The 14614-nt window shown below is 50.6% G+C and overlaps 1 protein-coding gene across 1 annotated transcript; it reads right to left on the bottom strand.

Moving 5' to 3' along the window:
- Window positions 1-186: 186 nt before the first annotated feature.
- LOC141970127 (116 kDa U5 small nuclear ribonucleoprotein component-like) lies at window positions 187-14609 on the bottom strand. Its single transcript, XM_074926499.1, has 16 exons — window positions 14561-14609; window positions 14180-14285; window positions 13154-13319; window positions 12582-12660; window positions 10202-10277; window positions 9869-9934; window positions 9584-9619; window positions 8150-8246; window positions 6981-7072; window positions 6328-6494; window positions 5172-5296; window positions 3482-3545; window positions 3026-3116; window positions 2507-2642; window positions 1869-2001; window positions 187-322 (listed from the first exon to the last, which is right to left on the bottom strand). Exons 2-15 carry the CDS (start codon window positions 14282-14284, stop codon window positions 1976-1978), a joined length of 1326 nt encoding a protein of 441 aa, XP_074782600.1. The 5' UTR covers window position 14285; window positions 14561-14609; the 3' UTR covers window positions 187-322; window positions 1869-1975.
- Between the last annotated feature and the right edge of the window lie 5 nt (window positions 14610-14614).

Below are 14614 nucleotides of genomic sequence, written 5' to 3'. Positions count from 1 at the left end.
TGTTCCGCAGCTTCCTCAACAAATCCCTGCTGCTCTCCTTCTCGGACTCGCTCAGAAGATCCACGTTTAACCCGAAGCGCTTGGTGCCCGAAAGGCTCTGTAAGATCTGAAGGACGGCATCTCTGTCTTCGTGACAGATGTTCTCTGCCAGCACCGTAAGGAATTCACCCAGGAGGCCAAAGCCCAAGTCAGCCTGAAAAATTCTGCCCAAGGCCTCCCCTCCGAGTTCAAGCAAAAACTGGTATTTTTCTCTTCCGCTTTTTAAGCATCTGCGCCAATCTCTGTAAAATTCGGCAGAGGTTCTGGGCAGTTGATCCAGTTCCTGAAAGAAAAAATAGGAATCCAGTTCATTTTGGTTTGTTCCCACTTGAAAATTCGTATCCTCCCCCAGCCCCAAACAACCTGTGGATGTCACAAAGGACTGCAGAAAGCTTGTGAGGTGGCAAAACATGAAGACAAGAAATTCCAGGTTCCTCAAGCCCCCTAGAAACCAGAGAACTTTGGGGGAAAATAAGGGAAGAATGGATGAGACATGAAACCTGGTGCAGATGAACACAGAGCAGTAGTGGAGTAACCCCAACCCTGACCAGAACCAGACATGCTGCCCAGCCTGGACCCACCGTCACTGCTCGGGAAGGGGTCTCCTGGAGATCGGCGTAGTTCAGTGAAAACCTCTGCTCCACCTCGAGCACTGTGCGGCAAATCAAAGGAGTGAGGAGAAAAAAGACAGGAGATGTAAACCCCAGACAAGATGCAGATGGCCCTGACACACCGTCTCGTAACAGGCTGCATTGGCGGGGATCTGTGGCAGAGCTGGCACTGAAAGGGGGCACAAAGCTCCGCGTGGCACCTCCAGATAAAGGGAAATCCTGTTTTATACACGATGGAATTGAACTGCTGAACTCATCACCGCTGCCTTAACTGACGCACAGACTTGAAGGAGGGTTAAAATGTTTGGGCTTTTCCACAGAGAGCGAGGACAAGGCACAGCAACATCAGGCTGGGCCTAAACACAAACCGGAGCAGCTCCGCAGATCAGAGCCCAAGTACTAATGGGATTCGGAACAGAATTTGCTCTGGGCAGATCATTGCTCAGTCCACGAAAACACAAAGCTGCCTGGAAGAGCTGCAGAAAGATCTCATAATAAACAGGCCAATGAAACTCGGTGTCAAAAAAACCCACGAGAAACATCCCTGGGAAACATCCCCAGTTCCACGTCCAGTGGCCAGGACTCAGCAGCGTGGGCAGAGTCCACGGGAGGGGGCAGGACCGATGCCACTCAAACCACGAATGACCTGGGTAGAAAATGTTTAGTAACTGTTTCCCACAGCTGAAGAACTAAGGAGCATCCAGGGAACTCATCAGGCAGCAGGTTTAAAACAAATCAGCACTTTTCCATATGATGCAGAACTAAACCATGGGGTGAGAGAGAACTGGCCACGCTCACAGCTCTGCGGTCTGTGGCGATTAAATGTGATGACCCAGATGCACGGCCCGGGCTCTCTGTCTCTAACTGCAGCCAGCTGGAAGAGTGCGGTCGAGGGAGGGCACTCTTCCCCAAGAATGTGGTACTGGCCACCAGCAGAGGTGGGGTACTGGGAGCTCTGGTCTGACACTGTGCAGCTGGTCTTAGATTCCCCAGGGCTGAAGCAGATTCTTCTTGGAGCAGCTGATGCAAGCTCTTGTCAGAAAGTAGGGGCCAGGAGTGACCCCTGTGGTTATCTAAACACCCACGTGCTTGGGGCCTTTGAGGGCTTGCTCACATGTAGAGATATTTAGGAAGAACTCTCGCATTTTAAAATAATCCCCAAATTACTCCGGAGCAATTTTGATACGTGGACAAAGTCACAGGAAGTGTGTCCCTCACCTGGGGTATTTCCACGTCGCTGGCTTGCGGGGCCTTGGCACGGACTGCACAGGGATTCCACAGCACATTCCTCCTCTTACCCATCTTGTCCTTTTTCTCTAGAGGCTTCAGGTGTGATGCCAGCACGATGTTCCTGCAGGCAACAAGGGGATGGGATACTTGGCAACATCAAATAATGTGGGGCTTTGAGCTGCTTCTCTGAGGCAATTTCTGAGTTTAGGCCATATGTATCATCCAGAGGGACCTGGACAGGCTGAAGGAGTGGACCTATGTGAACCTCATCAACTTCAACAGGGCCAAGCGCAACGTCCTGGGCCTGGGCTGGGGCAATCCCCACTACCAGAACAGACTCAGGGATGGAGGGACCGGGAGCAGCGCTGCAGAGAAGGACTTGGGGGTACTGGTGGCTGAAAGATTGACCATGACCTGGCAATGTGTGCCTGCAGCCCAGAAAGCCAACCGTGTCCTGGGCTTCACCCAGAGCAGCAGTGTGGCCAGCAGGTCAGGCGAGGGGATGCTGCCCCTCTGCTCCGCTCTTGTGAGACCCCCCTGGAGCCCTGCGTCCAGCTCTGGGGTCCCCAGCACAGGACAGACATGGACCTGCGAAAACCACGGAGGGGAAGACAAACAACATTTACCTGTGAATTCCCCAAAGAACTTCTTGCAGACAAGCCGCAGGAGAGGCCGAATGTTCAGTTTCAATTCCTCTTTGGTCAGGTGGATGCCAAGTTCATCCAGTGTCCTGGGCAGGGTCGTGTCCACGTCCCCCACCACCTGCAAGACAAGCAGCACCACTCTCAGCTTTGCTGTGGGGTCCAGGCCAGTAACTCCCAGGTGCAGCTCCACACACCAGCCATCGCCCTCAGGGCTCTTGACCTGCTCTGGTTTAGAGCTCAAAGGAGAACTGGTGGCTGCTTCACATTATCCCTTGGCTGATGTTAGGGCACACTAGAAAGAGCAAAGGCAGTTCTATTAACTGTGCAAACAGAGGGCTAGATTTGCAAGGAGCAGCTGTTAAGCAGTGGCTCACCGTCTGTGGAGATCCCACCGCAGGATGGGACAGGCGAGTCCCACAGGCACCAGACACCACCGGGTAGTGTTCAGCCCTTGGCTGCTCCTACCTGCAACTGTGGGAAGGAGAATGAACCCCCACATACCTGAGCCAAGATCTTGTACAGGGGCTCCAGAATGAACTCCACGAAACTGCGCTGGGAACTGCTCGTTGGGGCCTTTTTGGTGAACTTGCGGCTATGGGAGACCAAAGAAGAGACATGAAGAGCATCTGCAGCCTGCAAGCACCCCGACGGCAAACACAGCCTCTGCTCTTCCCAGGTTATCTCCTTCTCCCTCCCAAGCCTCCGGGAAGCTGTCACACAGGAGTCGTGCCGACTCCACGCGAAGGCCAGAGGAGGCTCTGTCCCTGCTGTGGGATTCGGGATGGACCACACAAATTCACACCAAGCAGGAGGCCTGACCCAACCCCTCCCAGATACGAGCCCATCACAGGATCACGGGACAACTCAGGTTGGAAGGGACCTCGGGTGGTCGCTCAGTCCACATTCTACAGCAAAAAGAGAGAACAACCTAAACAGATGTTTAAACAGGCTTCTTACGTCTTCGCGTTGAAGTAGATGTCACCCCACAGCTGCTTCGCAAACTCCTGATAACTGATATCTCCTACAGGGAAAAAGCAAAATGACAGAAGTCTCTCAGAGTCACTGCATTTATCTCACCTTGAAAATCTTTAGGTTTTGGCTTTAAAACAACCCTGAAGATTTAATAGATCGATGCTTGGTCCCAATTTGGAATGGTTAAGCCCTGACCTGGGGAGAGCAGGCAGAGAGGGGGCAGGAAACAGTCCGCTGAGGACGACACCAGCAGCCCAGGTACACTGTGGGGTCACAGACTTGCTTCTCAGGGACATTTCAACTCCCTCAATTACACACAAGGTTAAAGCGGAGAAGAGCTGCCCTGCCAGACGCCACGCTGCAGGAACTCAGTTACATCTGCTGCCTTCTCCAAACGTTAACGCTGCAACCTGACGCTGTAGTGCCAAGGTACTGGGATGGCTCACACCCCGCAGGCTGATCGCAAGCATTTTCTGCCTTGCTGAACATCTCCAGGTTCTTTTCTCTTTTTCAGCTGATGCACTAAGAGCACAGCCACACACCCAAGTGCCGAAGGAACGGTGGAGTGCTTGGCTGTCACGGTGAATTTACAAATAATAAGGCAGCGGTGATAATTTACAGTAGTTTCCAAACAAGCTTTTGCTGTGGGCAGATGTGCAAGCATAAGAAATTTCACGGTGGCTGCGGTTTTGACAGTTAAACTACTATAACTCATGTTAGTTGAAGTACGGTGGCTGCACATAAAATCCCTGGTGGCCACAATCGAGTATTACCGACTCCAAGTACCGCTCAGCTCGTGTCTGCCCCACGTGGATGACATCTCCCACCACCCCTGCCTGCATCTGCAGCGCTCCCCCGAAGGGGGATCAGCCTAGAGGCACAGAGTTAACGCTGGGACGCCCAGGCAGCTCATTTATTTCTCCAAACTCACCAGGACGCACGACAGTCTGACACCTCAGTCCCTGACCTCTACAACTTCACCCTCCCTCTGGCTAACTTCTCTGCAAGAGCTGGGCCAGCTGCTTTACATCCTTCCTCCCCTGCTCACGGCTCCTACAGATCACCCCCAACTCCCCAGCGTGAGACTTCAAAAGCCTTGGCTGTACAGCTGGCTAATGCCAGCAAAAGGCCCGCTTGTACAAGTGGCAGATTGCCTTGAGCGGGCACCTGGGGAACAGAAAATTAAATCAAAGGCAGGAAAAGGCACTTTCTTAAAAAAGAAAGAGGGCAAGAGTGCAAAACCTTGTGGGCCAAGCTCGTGCCTGGCTGCAGCTGAGTCTCAGACTCTGGAGACTCGCAAAAAGCCAGGCAGAACTTAACTGCTTCGCTCCTGAGCTGTTGTGATAAGGAGGCAAAGCACAACACATACACTTGCCTTCAACTGCCACAGCAGGACTTGGTTTTTCTGATTAAGCGTACGTATCACATGTTGGCTTCTGGCTCAATAAACATTTATCAGGAGAGACTATCTAGCTAAAAACAAGTCAGAACTCCTTTTGCTCTTTACGACCCAGGGCCCAGGGCTGCAGCACCTCTCAACGCCCTGAAATTCAAGAACACGCACACTGCCCATACATGTGCAGTGAAAGGCAAAGCTGAACGGCTCAGAAAGCCTCAACAAAAAAGGTTAGGAAATGAGATGTTAAAGTGTACAAGGTTTCTGGATAATCCTCACCATATGTGTCTGCATAAATCTTTGCAAAAGATCCCAGCGTGAAGCAGATGCTGTACTGTGAACTGGAGAAACACACGTTCCCCAGAAGGGGAGACAGAACGAGGTTCTCATCGGTGGAATACATGCTGAGAGGAGACAGTTTGTAGAGACAAGAAAAAAAAATAAAATCAGTGCTATGAACCACAGAAGACAAATCTACTTCCCACACCAAAGAGCAGTATGTGATAGGCAAGTGATTGCCAAATAGCATCTTAAAACGGGCTGCAGCGTGCTTGCCATCAACGTTTCAGGGTCAGAATCATTTTATGACTACTAACTGTAAAGCATCAGTCTGCAAAGAAATATTTCAAGATCTAGAACTAAAGTTAATCAGCACAAGTGCTTTGTATTTTTTGTCAGGTAGAGTTTTTCCTCCCCTAAAAAAAGGCAGCAAAGTTGGTCAACTAAGCAAAGGGAAAAGATAATACAAGGCAAATAATGTAGGAGGGATAGAACTGAACTGAAACAGTTCTAACGGACTCACAAGCATGCTGGACAGGAGAAACTACCCTGCTCCAAGCTGCCTGCAGCAACTGAACAGAGACAGGCAGGGGAGCTTGTGTGCAAATTCACACCCACTCCAAGGGCAGAATGCTGTTAAGAAGATCACCTGGATGCAGAAGAACCCACAGAAACAATGCACTGCTGCTGTGAAAGCTGGAGAAGATGTCCCTCCCTTCTCTGAGCAGGGTCTTGCAGGGAGATTTGACCCCACCAGCACCAGAGTCTCTGCTCAGGGGTTGGGACGAGTTCCCATTGGTTTTTTAACAGGTGTTTTAGAGCTTTGAGACATCTCAACCTGTAATTTGGGATACAGCCCGGACAATTTCAGCACATTTGAGACATCTGGGAGCACAGAAGTTCCCTGCTCTGGTCATACAGCCACTTTCCCCACTTTTTAATGGGGAAAAAAAGAGCTGATCCCATGAAACGTGTCAGGAAGAGTCAAGCCTGCCTAACTCAATATATTGCTGAGATGAATTCCCAGCAGTTCTTCCCACCCCATTTTCTATCAAGAAACAAACTCATTAGTTTTTAGGCATCCACAGGGCTCACAGAGGGAAGCACCCGAAATAGAGCAGGGACAGCGAGCACCAACGACACATCGCCCCAATACCTGATCAGACCGTTAACTTCATCCACGATATGTCTGAGTTTGTAATAAGCATCTGTAGGGGGCAGTTTCAGCTCCAGGATCAGTCGGTCTATCTTGTTGATGCACACAGTCACTGCCAGCCTTTCCTGCACCGCTTGCTTGATCAGCCTCTCCGTGTTCAGCATCACCTGCAGGGAATCACGAGCACAAACACCCCCGGTGAAAGCCCTCCACAAAATGCTCTCTGGGGCGTGACAGACAAACCAACGACCCTTACGCACAGGGCTGCAACTCTGTAGGAAAGCCTCAGCTCAGCCATCAGCTAATCCTCCTGAAATTTAGAAGTAGGTGCTGACCCAACTGAATTCCTAAATCCTACCCCAGGGACATCTCGGATATACATAACCTGCTCAATTTTAGGTACCATGAGGATGGAGAGGCAAACAAGTTAGATAATCAGCCCACAGGGCACACGCATCACGTCAGCCCTGGACACACAAGCCAGAGGCCTGACTCCCTGTTTTGCCTGGAAAACACTCTCACTTCCCCACCTGTCCTTCAAAAATCCTTCACCCCGCAAAGCTGAGGGCCAGGCCTTCACTTCAGGCAGGATCAAACCCTCCAGAGGAAGAGGTTTTGAAGTTAACCCCTAGGAGAGAGAACGTGGCACTCACCCCCTCGGCTGCATCAGTGAAAAGTACAACGCCATCCGAAATACGAAGGCCAGCTGTCACCTCGTCAGAAAAACTGACAACACAAAATGGTGCTGAGAACCAGAGTCAGCCCTGACACCAGCAGCACAGAGGGTGGAAAGCCGTCCCCTGCTCCGCAGCAGCGAGGCAGAACACAGACGGCTTCCTCCTCAGACAGGGACCCGGGAGCAGCTGCCAGAGCTCCGCAGAGGGATCTGCTTCAGCTTTAATGCTATTTTTTGAGAATAAACACAACAACAACTCATTTAACAGGCACTTTTCCTCACATTTGTTACTGTTTTTCTCACAGCTCTGTGCAAGTACTTCAGGAAAAGGAGGAAGATTACTTCTCACCAAAGAACAACAGATGCCTCTCCCTCCAGCCTCCTCCTGCGCTCTAACCTCCCTCATCTCGCGCTGTAACTCAACAGATGTGTCCCAAGACCCTCGTTCCTAAAGTTTGGCCTTAGTTTCTTACAACAAGTTGATCTGTGATTATGTTCCCCTCACAGAAGCTTGTCAGAGGCTTGAGGGAACTTGCTTAGAGTCTCACGGTGGGGCAACAGCATTTGAGAAAAGCACGGCCCCCACTGGGCAAGGTGTTACCTGGAAAATCCAATTCTACATGTGCTCCTCATACACCTGAGTGAAACACATCTGCAGCCCCATTAGCCCGTAATTAGGCCTCCTAATCAGAAACACAAGCCTGACTAGAAGCCAGCTGCAGAGTTGTTACTTCTGGAAGTGATTTCAGAAGAAAGAATTTAGCTAAAGGCTCAGGACTAGGCTGGAATCGTCTACAAAACCCACAAAACAAAACATGCGTTTTTGCACAAGAAAACTTCCCAGGGCTGCATGCACCTGGGTGCCATTTCCAGATGAATCAGTGCGGTTTCAGGGGGTAGATTCTTTGTTTTTCTGAGAGCCAATGCTACCCAATCCCCTGCAATCCAACACCAAAGCTCTCTGAATGCCCTCATTAACCATCACTGCATGTGCTTGTACTGCTCTGCTCCTGTCAGCAGCACCAGCCAGAGAACACAGAGGTTGGTTAATGAGAGAAATCTTGGTTCACACGGTCACAGATCTGCCCCACACATCACCCTGCCTTCAGCTAAGTGCATCCCAAAACAGGATTTTCAGGATTACACAATCACCTGGAGTGTCAATGATGTTGAACAGAAAAGACTTTCCTTTGGTGTCGGGCAGAACAATAGTCACTGGTGTGCTCTTGATGCCTACTCCCCTCTGAAAGACAGGAAACCAGCATTATCAGTTACAACAAAAATACTTCAGCAAGGTGACCAAAGAAAAATGAGGAAGACGGAAAGAAGTAAACATCCACTCAGGACATCCTGTTACTCCCAGGGAGGGAGTAACAACCTCAGATTGCTGCAGTATCCAGCTCAGCTCCTCCATCCATACTGGCTCAGACTGGTGAGCTCCCACTGCACAATCCACGCCTCGTCTCACCTGAGGAACTGCAACACCCGAGACAGAAGACACGTGTTCTTCTGTGCCTTTGCCCTTCTGCTACTCTCAAGTTATACCTCAAAGCAGAAGGTTTGATCACCCAGAGTATAGAGTAGAGCATTAAGATGAAGAGAAAGAAACACTTCACAGGACTGTTCTGGTCACGACAATATTTAACGAGTAGGACAAAATCAGATTCCCATTCCCACCCAACCACAAGGAGTCAGAGCTCCCAGCTAAGAGTTCCCATCAAAGGAAACAGAGGACAAATATGTTCATTCTGAAATCAGTTTTTCTCCCCATCCATCATTGCTGCAAAACCCTTCCACTTCTTTCCCTCAAAGAAAACAGGAGTTACTCATATGCTGGAATAACTGTGGTGCAGATTTTCATCATGACGCAGATTATCATCTCGGCTAAATAAAATCAAACATGGACATGAGGGTTGCAGGAAATGGAAGAACGTTGGACCGAGGATCTTACTGAGGGAAACAAGAGGAGCAGATCATTTTATTGATAAAAAAACTATCACAGAATCACAGACTGGTTTGGGTTGGAAGGGACCTTAAAGCCCATCCAGTGCCACCCCCTGCCCCGGGCAGGGACACCTTCCACCAGCCCAGGTTGCCCAAAGCCCCGTCCAACCTGGCCTTGAACCCTGCCAGGGAGGGGGCAGCCACAGCTGCTCTGGGCAGCCTGTGCCAGGGCCTCACCCCCCTCCCAGGGGAGAATTTCTTCCTTAGATCTCATCTAAATCTGCCCTCTGTCAGTTTAAAACTTACCCCTCATCCTATCCTTACACCTCTGGATCAAGAGTCCCTCCCCCCTTTCCCGCAGCCCCTTTCAGCCCTGGGAGGCCGCTCTAAGGTCTCCCCGGAGCCTTCTCTTCTCCAGCTGAACCCCCCAACTCTCTCAGCCCCTCCTCACAGGAGAGGTGCTCTGGCCCCCTGACCATCTTTGTGGCCTCCTTTGAACCCGCTCCAACAGGTCAAAATGCAGAAGGCACAAAAAGATGTTAAAATGGAACAGGAAACTGCCTACAGTAAGTAACTGTGAGTAAAGCATGAGATAGCTGGATAAAAATCACTGCGTGTTCTACAAGACTCACTCACCTCTTGCTCAGTGAACAATATATCAGTGTAACAAAGCTGAAAGACAAAACAAGAGTCAGAATGTCACATTTGGTATCAAATATTAAGTTTGAAGCAGGACACCATAACTCTTTACAGATGGTTCAGGTGGCAGGTGAATGACAGAGACAGAATCAGGACTGAGCTCTGGATTTCCAATCCTACGTTCTAATCACTAAAACTGCATTTTCCACACGTACAGTCACGCTCCAAGTGTAAAATCCAACCCACGTTCCCCAGGGCAGAATACTCCAAAAGCTCACTTACGTCCTGGTCGTAGCGCTTCCGGATTTCTGGGTGTGTCTGTTCTATCAGGCAGTCAACAAAACAAGTCTGAAAAACATCAGAGCACAAGAGAAAGGAAGGGACTACGTTCAGACAGAGAAAGACAAATACAATCCCATCCCTCCAGTAGCAGTACAGAGAACGTTGGGCACGTTATTCTTTCCACGTGGCTGAAAGAAAACCCACAAATAAGCATTAGCAAGAGGAGCAGAAAGAGACTGCTGCTGGAGAGGTCGAGGGCTCAGGAGCAACGGTAAAAGGAGGCAACAAACAGATCATTACTACTACCCGATAGATGTGGGATATTCACACTACCTTGCCGTGGTGAAGGTGCCCACACAGAGTCACATTTCGAATTAGCTCCGAGTTGTCCATCAGATCTGCCAGGAAACTGCAGGAACGAAACACAAAAGACTGTTGGAGGCTTCTGCTGTGCCTAAGAAAAGTAGGTGCCGTTTCAGCTACACTGTCTATCCAAGGTGCCCCCTGAATCCTCTCCAAACTCTCATTCTGCCAATGCCCTGCGGAGGAAGAATCCCACTTTCCAGATGGGGAGGACAAGAGAGTTGGAGTCCTAGACAGATGGCAGTGGGTGGGAGAATACGGAGCTGGTAAAACTGCCAGCGATGGAATATTATTGAGTATTTTTCTTCTCTTCTAGTCAGTATTAGAGCAAAAGTCACATCCATGTACTCAGACGATGAAATCCTTCCACTCAAATAGTGGCAGGCACTCAAGTAAATCACAGAGCTGGATAACACACACCCCACACAGTTTGAAGAGGCGGCCATGGGGATCCGCAGACCATTAATTCTGATTTTCAGGTCTTAAAACAGTGATGTTCCCAGGGCCTCAAGGAAACAGCAATGGAATTTACATGGTTTTAGAATCAGCAACTGAGCTGGGTAATGATGGCCCGATCCCTTCTGCATGGAACCTGGCCAGAATATAACTGAGGTCCTAAATTACCAACTTCCCTAAACAGTAATGGGAGGCTATAAAACACGTATCCATTGCTACGGGCCTGCAGAAGATAAGTGCTGTCAAATAATCTCCTGTTTAAAAAGATTTAATTTTCACTGATGCAGTAGACTTCTTAACGTACAACATTTTGATTAAGAGCTAAAAAATACAAAAATCAATAATAATACTGATTAAAAGCTTGCTTATCGGTCTTAAAATAAGGTTTAATGGGAAATCAATACCAAGCTTGCAGGTTTCTGGCTGAGTCCCACAAGGAATTTCTCTCAGCCCCATCCAAACCATTTATATCAACAAGCAGGACAAAGAGCAATTCATTACAGACAGAAGGAGCAGAGAGATCCGGGATCACGGGGATCAGGGAGGCGGTAGATCATGAAGAGTACAGGGCATGGACTAAGAGCAACACGGACTGCCTAGAAAAATAAGACCCAGCAGGCTCTTTGGGTTGTACCGAGCTCGATCAAAAATCTGTCCAACCAGGGTGCTTACCACTACCACTGCGTAGGCTGTGCTTTTGCCAGGAAAGGTTGGACCACACGGTCCTTGAGGTCCCTTCCAAGCTGGAATTCAATGATCCCATGAATGGACACGGCACACACAGTACCAGGGGACAGCCTCGAGAAGCTGCCATTCCAAAAAGGTCCTGGGCATCCAAGTAACCAACGAATACAAACCCCAGGGAAATTCTGTTGCTGGAAAATAACAAGATCCTTGATGATACCCAGAGGGACTGCTCACATGGGGGTCTGGCACACAGGGAATGCATCTGGCTCTGGGATCTACACTTGAGGACTACTATTAAAACTAGCCACGAAACGGCGTATGGAAAGATGAGCCTAACAAGACACTCACACAGCTCAATCTGTTCATCGTCAAATAGAAGACAACATGCAAAAACACTACACACGCAGGGATAAAGAGCCCTTCCACCATCAACAAAATGTAGACGTCGATGCTAAGATTATGTATTTTTAACAGAGACAGTACACAACGGGTTTTATGCCTCACTAAAGTTCCATGAGATACTATAACCCGACTTTTAAATTCGTTTGGATTTTCTTCCAGGTTTTCCCCAACTCTGGTGTCCCAGGGGCTGCTCTGCAGGACACAGCCAGAGACACCATCAAGAGCAGCAGAGTGCAGCTCAGCTGCAGCGTTACGCTGACCTACATACACCAGCAGCACAGAAATTCCCTCTGAAAACTCTTCCAGCATAGATGGGAATTAACTTGGGACGGCAGTAAGGCAACGGTCACTGGGATCAACCCAAAATGCCCCAACATGAGGTGTGCCACACACTGGCCATATGAATATTTCTTGAGCCAGTTAGAAAAACTTGCCTTCAGCACATCTGCCCCACAAGGGATCCCAATTACCAAGCTTTATATCAGCTGTTGGGGTAAGATTTACATCCCGTTTCAGAAAAACTATGCACTGTGCTGCATACTGTGGAGGGAAAATACTTGTAAAGTGGTTAGCGTTGTATTTTCCTCCTCTTGTTTTTGGTTCAAAATCTGGGAAACGGCTGCACTCAGTTCCGTTGCTGGTGTCAGTAAGAAACAAAGCTAATGCCCCCCAGAAGCTGCCTCCCCCACACAGCACACACCACGCTGCCTCCCCACCTTTGCCTGTACACAACAAAAAGGGAGGGGGTTACAGCACAGATGGCTTGGGCCAGCGTATACGCTCAAAACCCCTACACAGGACTTACTCCATCTCATAGACAGTGACCGGTAACGTCTGTTCCATCAGAGAGAATTTCTTGGTTTTCACAGGTTTAATAATAGGCTCTGAAAACAAGAGAGAGAACAATAAAACACTGTTACCAGAGACCCTGAACCCCGCAGGCTCAGAAACGGTCAGAGGAAACAGGGACTTGTGCAGACAAAACCACAGCTTTCAAGCTGACAGATTCCCTTCACTCTTTATAAAAGCAGTTGTACCAGATGATCGTTGTAGGTCCCTTCCAACTGAACTGTTCTACTCTAGTACAGAAGGATCAGATGAGAGGACTTACATGCATTTTCATTTCTCCTTAAATATCTTTCCAGTATCTGCTGATATCTGTTTTTCAGAAGCTAGTTTGGCAGTTGTAATAACCCCGAGTGCCAGAATCTGCACTCCACTAAACGAACAAGAGTCTACACGTTCCTGGGGCTGAGAGGGAACTCGAAAGGGACATCAAAAACAATGGGGAGAACAGAGGGGAATGTTATTTTCCCTTTTCCAAGGATCCATTAAGAGCCTTCCCCTCCCTCCATACCCAACTTCATCACCACTTACCAGTGAGAGGCTGCGTGTCTTCCTCTTGCACTATCGTCTCCACTTCAGGCCCGTAGACTTCCTCGGCGGTGGGATAGTATTTCTTATCCTCATGCAGCACCACCTCCATCCCAGGGTGGTCCTCGTCGTGGTCCCCCATATCGTCATCATCGTCATCATCCTCAAGCTGCAACCAACTCTCACATTTAGCTGCTGCCAGCACCAAAGTGCTTTGCAAACACCAGTCACACCACAAAGTACAGGCCTGGCATCGAACGTGGAACAAGAGCTACGGACCCAGCCAGGGAACCACCAGCGCGGCCCTGGAACCTCACACCCAGCTGCAGAGCAGCTGCCAGAGGTGCTCTCTGTAAGCAACACAGCTCTTCCTGCTGAGAATGAACAGCAAGAGGATTTGCAGAGACACCTCAACAGGCAGCAACTCCCGACCCTTGCTCCTATCCACAACGGAACCACACTCGTGCACAACACAACCCGGGCACACGCAGACGCCACTTTCAGACAAACTGCAGGAACTAGAAGGGGCTCTCCCGGCCCTACGATGCTTTCTCCACCGTGGTACAGCAGCCTCTGCTGCCCGCCCTGCCCCCACCACTCCCCTCTGGTGTCTGTGGAGTCTTGCTCTGCCCCCACCACCGAGGAATCGAGCTCCTGGCAATACTGCTGCAGCACCAGCACATGTTACTCAAGGCCTGACGACCTCACTGACTGGCTGCGGATCCTCCATCTGACTGAACACAGAAAAAGCCAAATACAGCCTGAGCTACAGAAGCTCCCAGTTCTAACCATGATTCAAGGAGGAACTTTCCCTTTATCACAGACACAGAATCCTCTAAAAACCAAATCCGCTCTGATCCTCAGGAGTCAAATTGCACCGGCAAAGCAGAACCCAGCAGGGAAGAGCCATCACCGGCAGCTTGTGACGACCACAGTGCTCAGCCCCTGCTCCCGTGGGGGTTACGGGGCAGGACGAGGCCCGTGCCAGCTCCTCAGGATGCTGCCCCTCCACCCATCCGCACCGCTCACCTCATCCAGATCTTTAGACTCTCTGCCCAACTCGTCGTCGTCATCGTCCGAGTCCAGCTCCGGCCCGATGTAGTTCCCAAACTCGTCGTACAGGTCGGTGTCCATGCTAGGGGCCGGGAGGGGGTCGCAGGAGGCTGTAGACTCCGCCCCACGCACTCAGGGATCTGCCCGAGCCACCCCCCGCACCCAGCACTGCGCCGCACCGGGACTCCCGGCCCCGATCCCGGCCTGCACCGTGCGCGACGCCCCAGGCCCGCCCGCCGCCCCCCGGAGCCCTGCACCGCCCCGAGGGCCCCGCCCTGCCCGCCGAGCACCCCCCGTCTTCACCGCCCCCTCCCCGGCACCCCCGGGCCTGCCCCCCGGCCCCGGCCCCGCTCTCACCCGCCGCGCTGCCCTCGCCGCCGGCGCCGCCGACACCGCCGCGGAAGGCCCCCG

This window comes from Athene noctua, chromosome 25 (genome assembly GCF_965140245.1).
Source record: "Athene noctua chromosome 25, bAthNoc1.hap1.1, whole genome shotgun sequence".
NCBI lineage: Eukaryota > Metazoa > Chordata > Aves > Strigiformes > Strigidae > Athene > Athene noctua.
Note: the sequence above shows the minus strand (reverse complement) of the source record. Positions and strands in the feature narration are given on the sequence as shown.

Excerpts from the sequence above, each read along its gene's own strand:
- LOC141970127 (XM_074926499.1), bottom strand. The coding sequence starts at position 14,284 with ATGGACACCGACCTGTACGACGAGTTTGGGAACTACATCGGGCCGGAG. Across the intron at positions 5,297-6,327 it reads GAAGTTAACGGTCTGATCAG|CATGTATTCCACCGATGAGA; the intron begins GTATTGGGGCGA and ends GTCTCCTCTCAG. Across the intron at positions 3,117-3,481 it reads ATCTACTTCAACGCGAAGAC|CCGCAAGTTCACCAAAAAGG; the intron begins GTAAGAAGCCTG and ends GGTCTCCCATAG.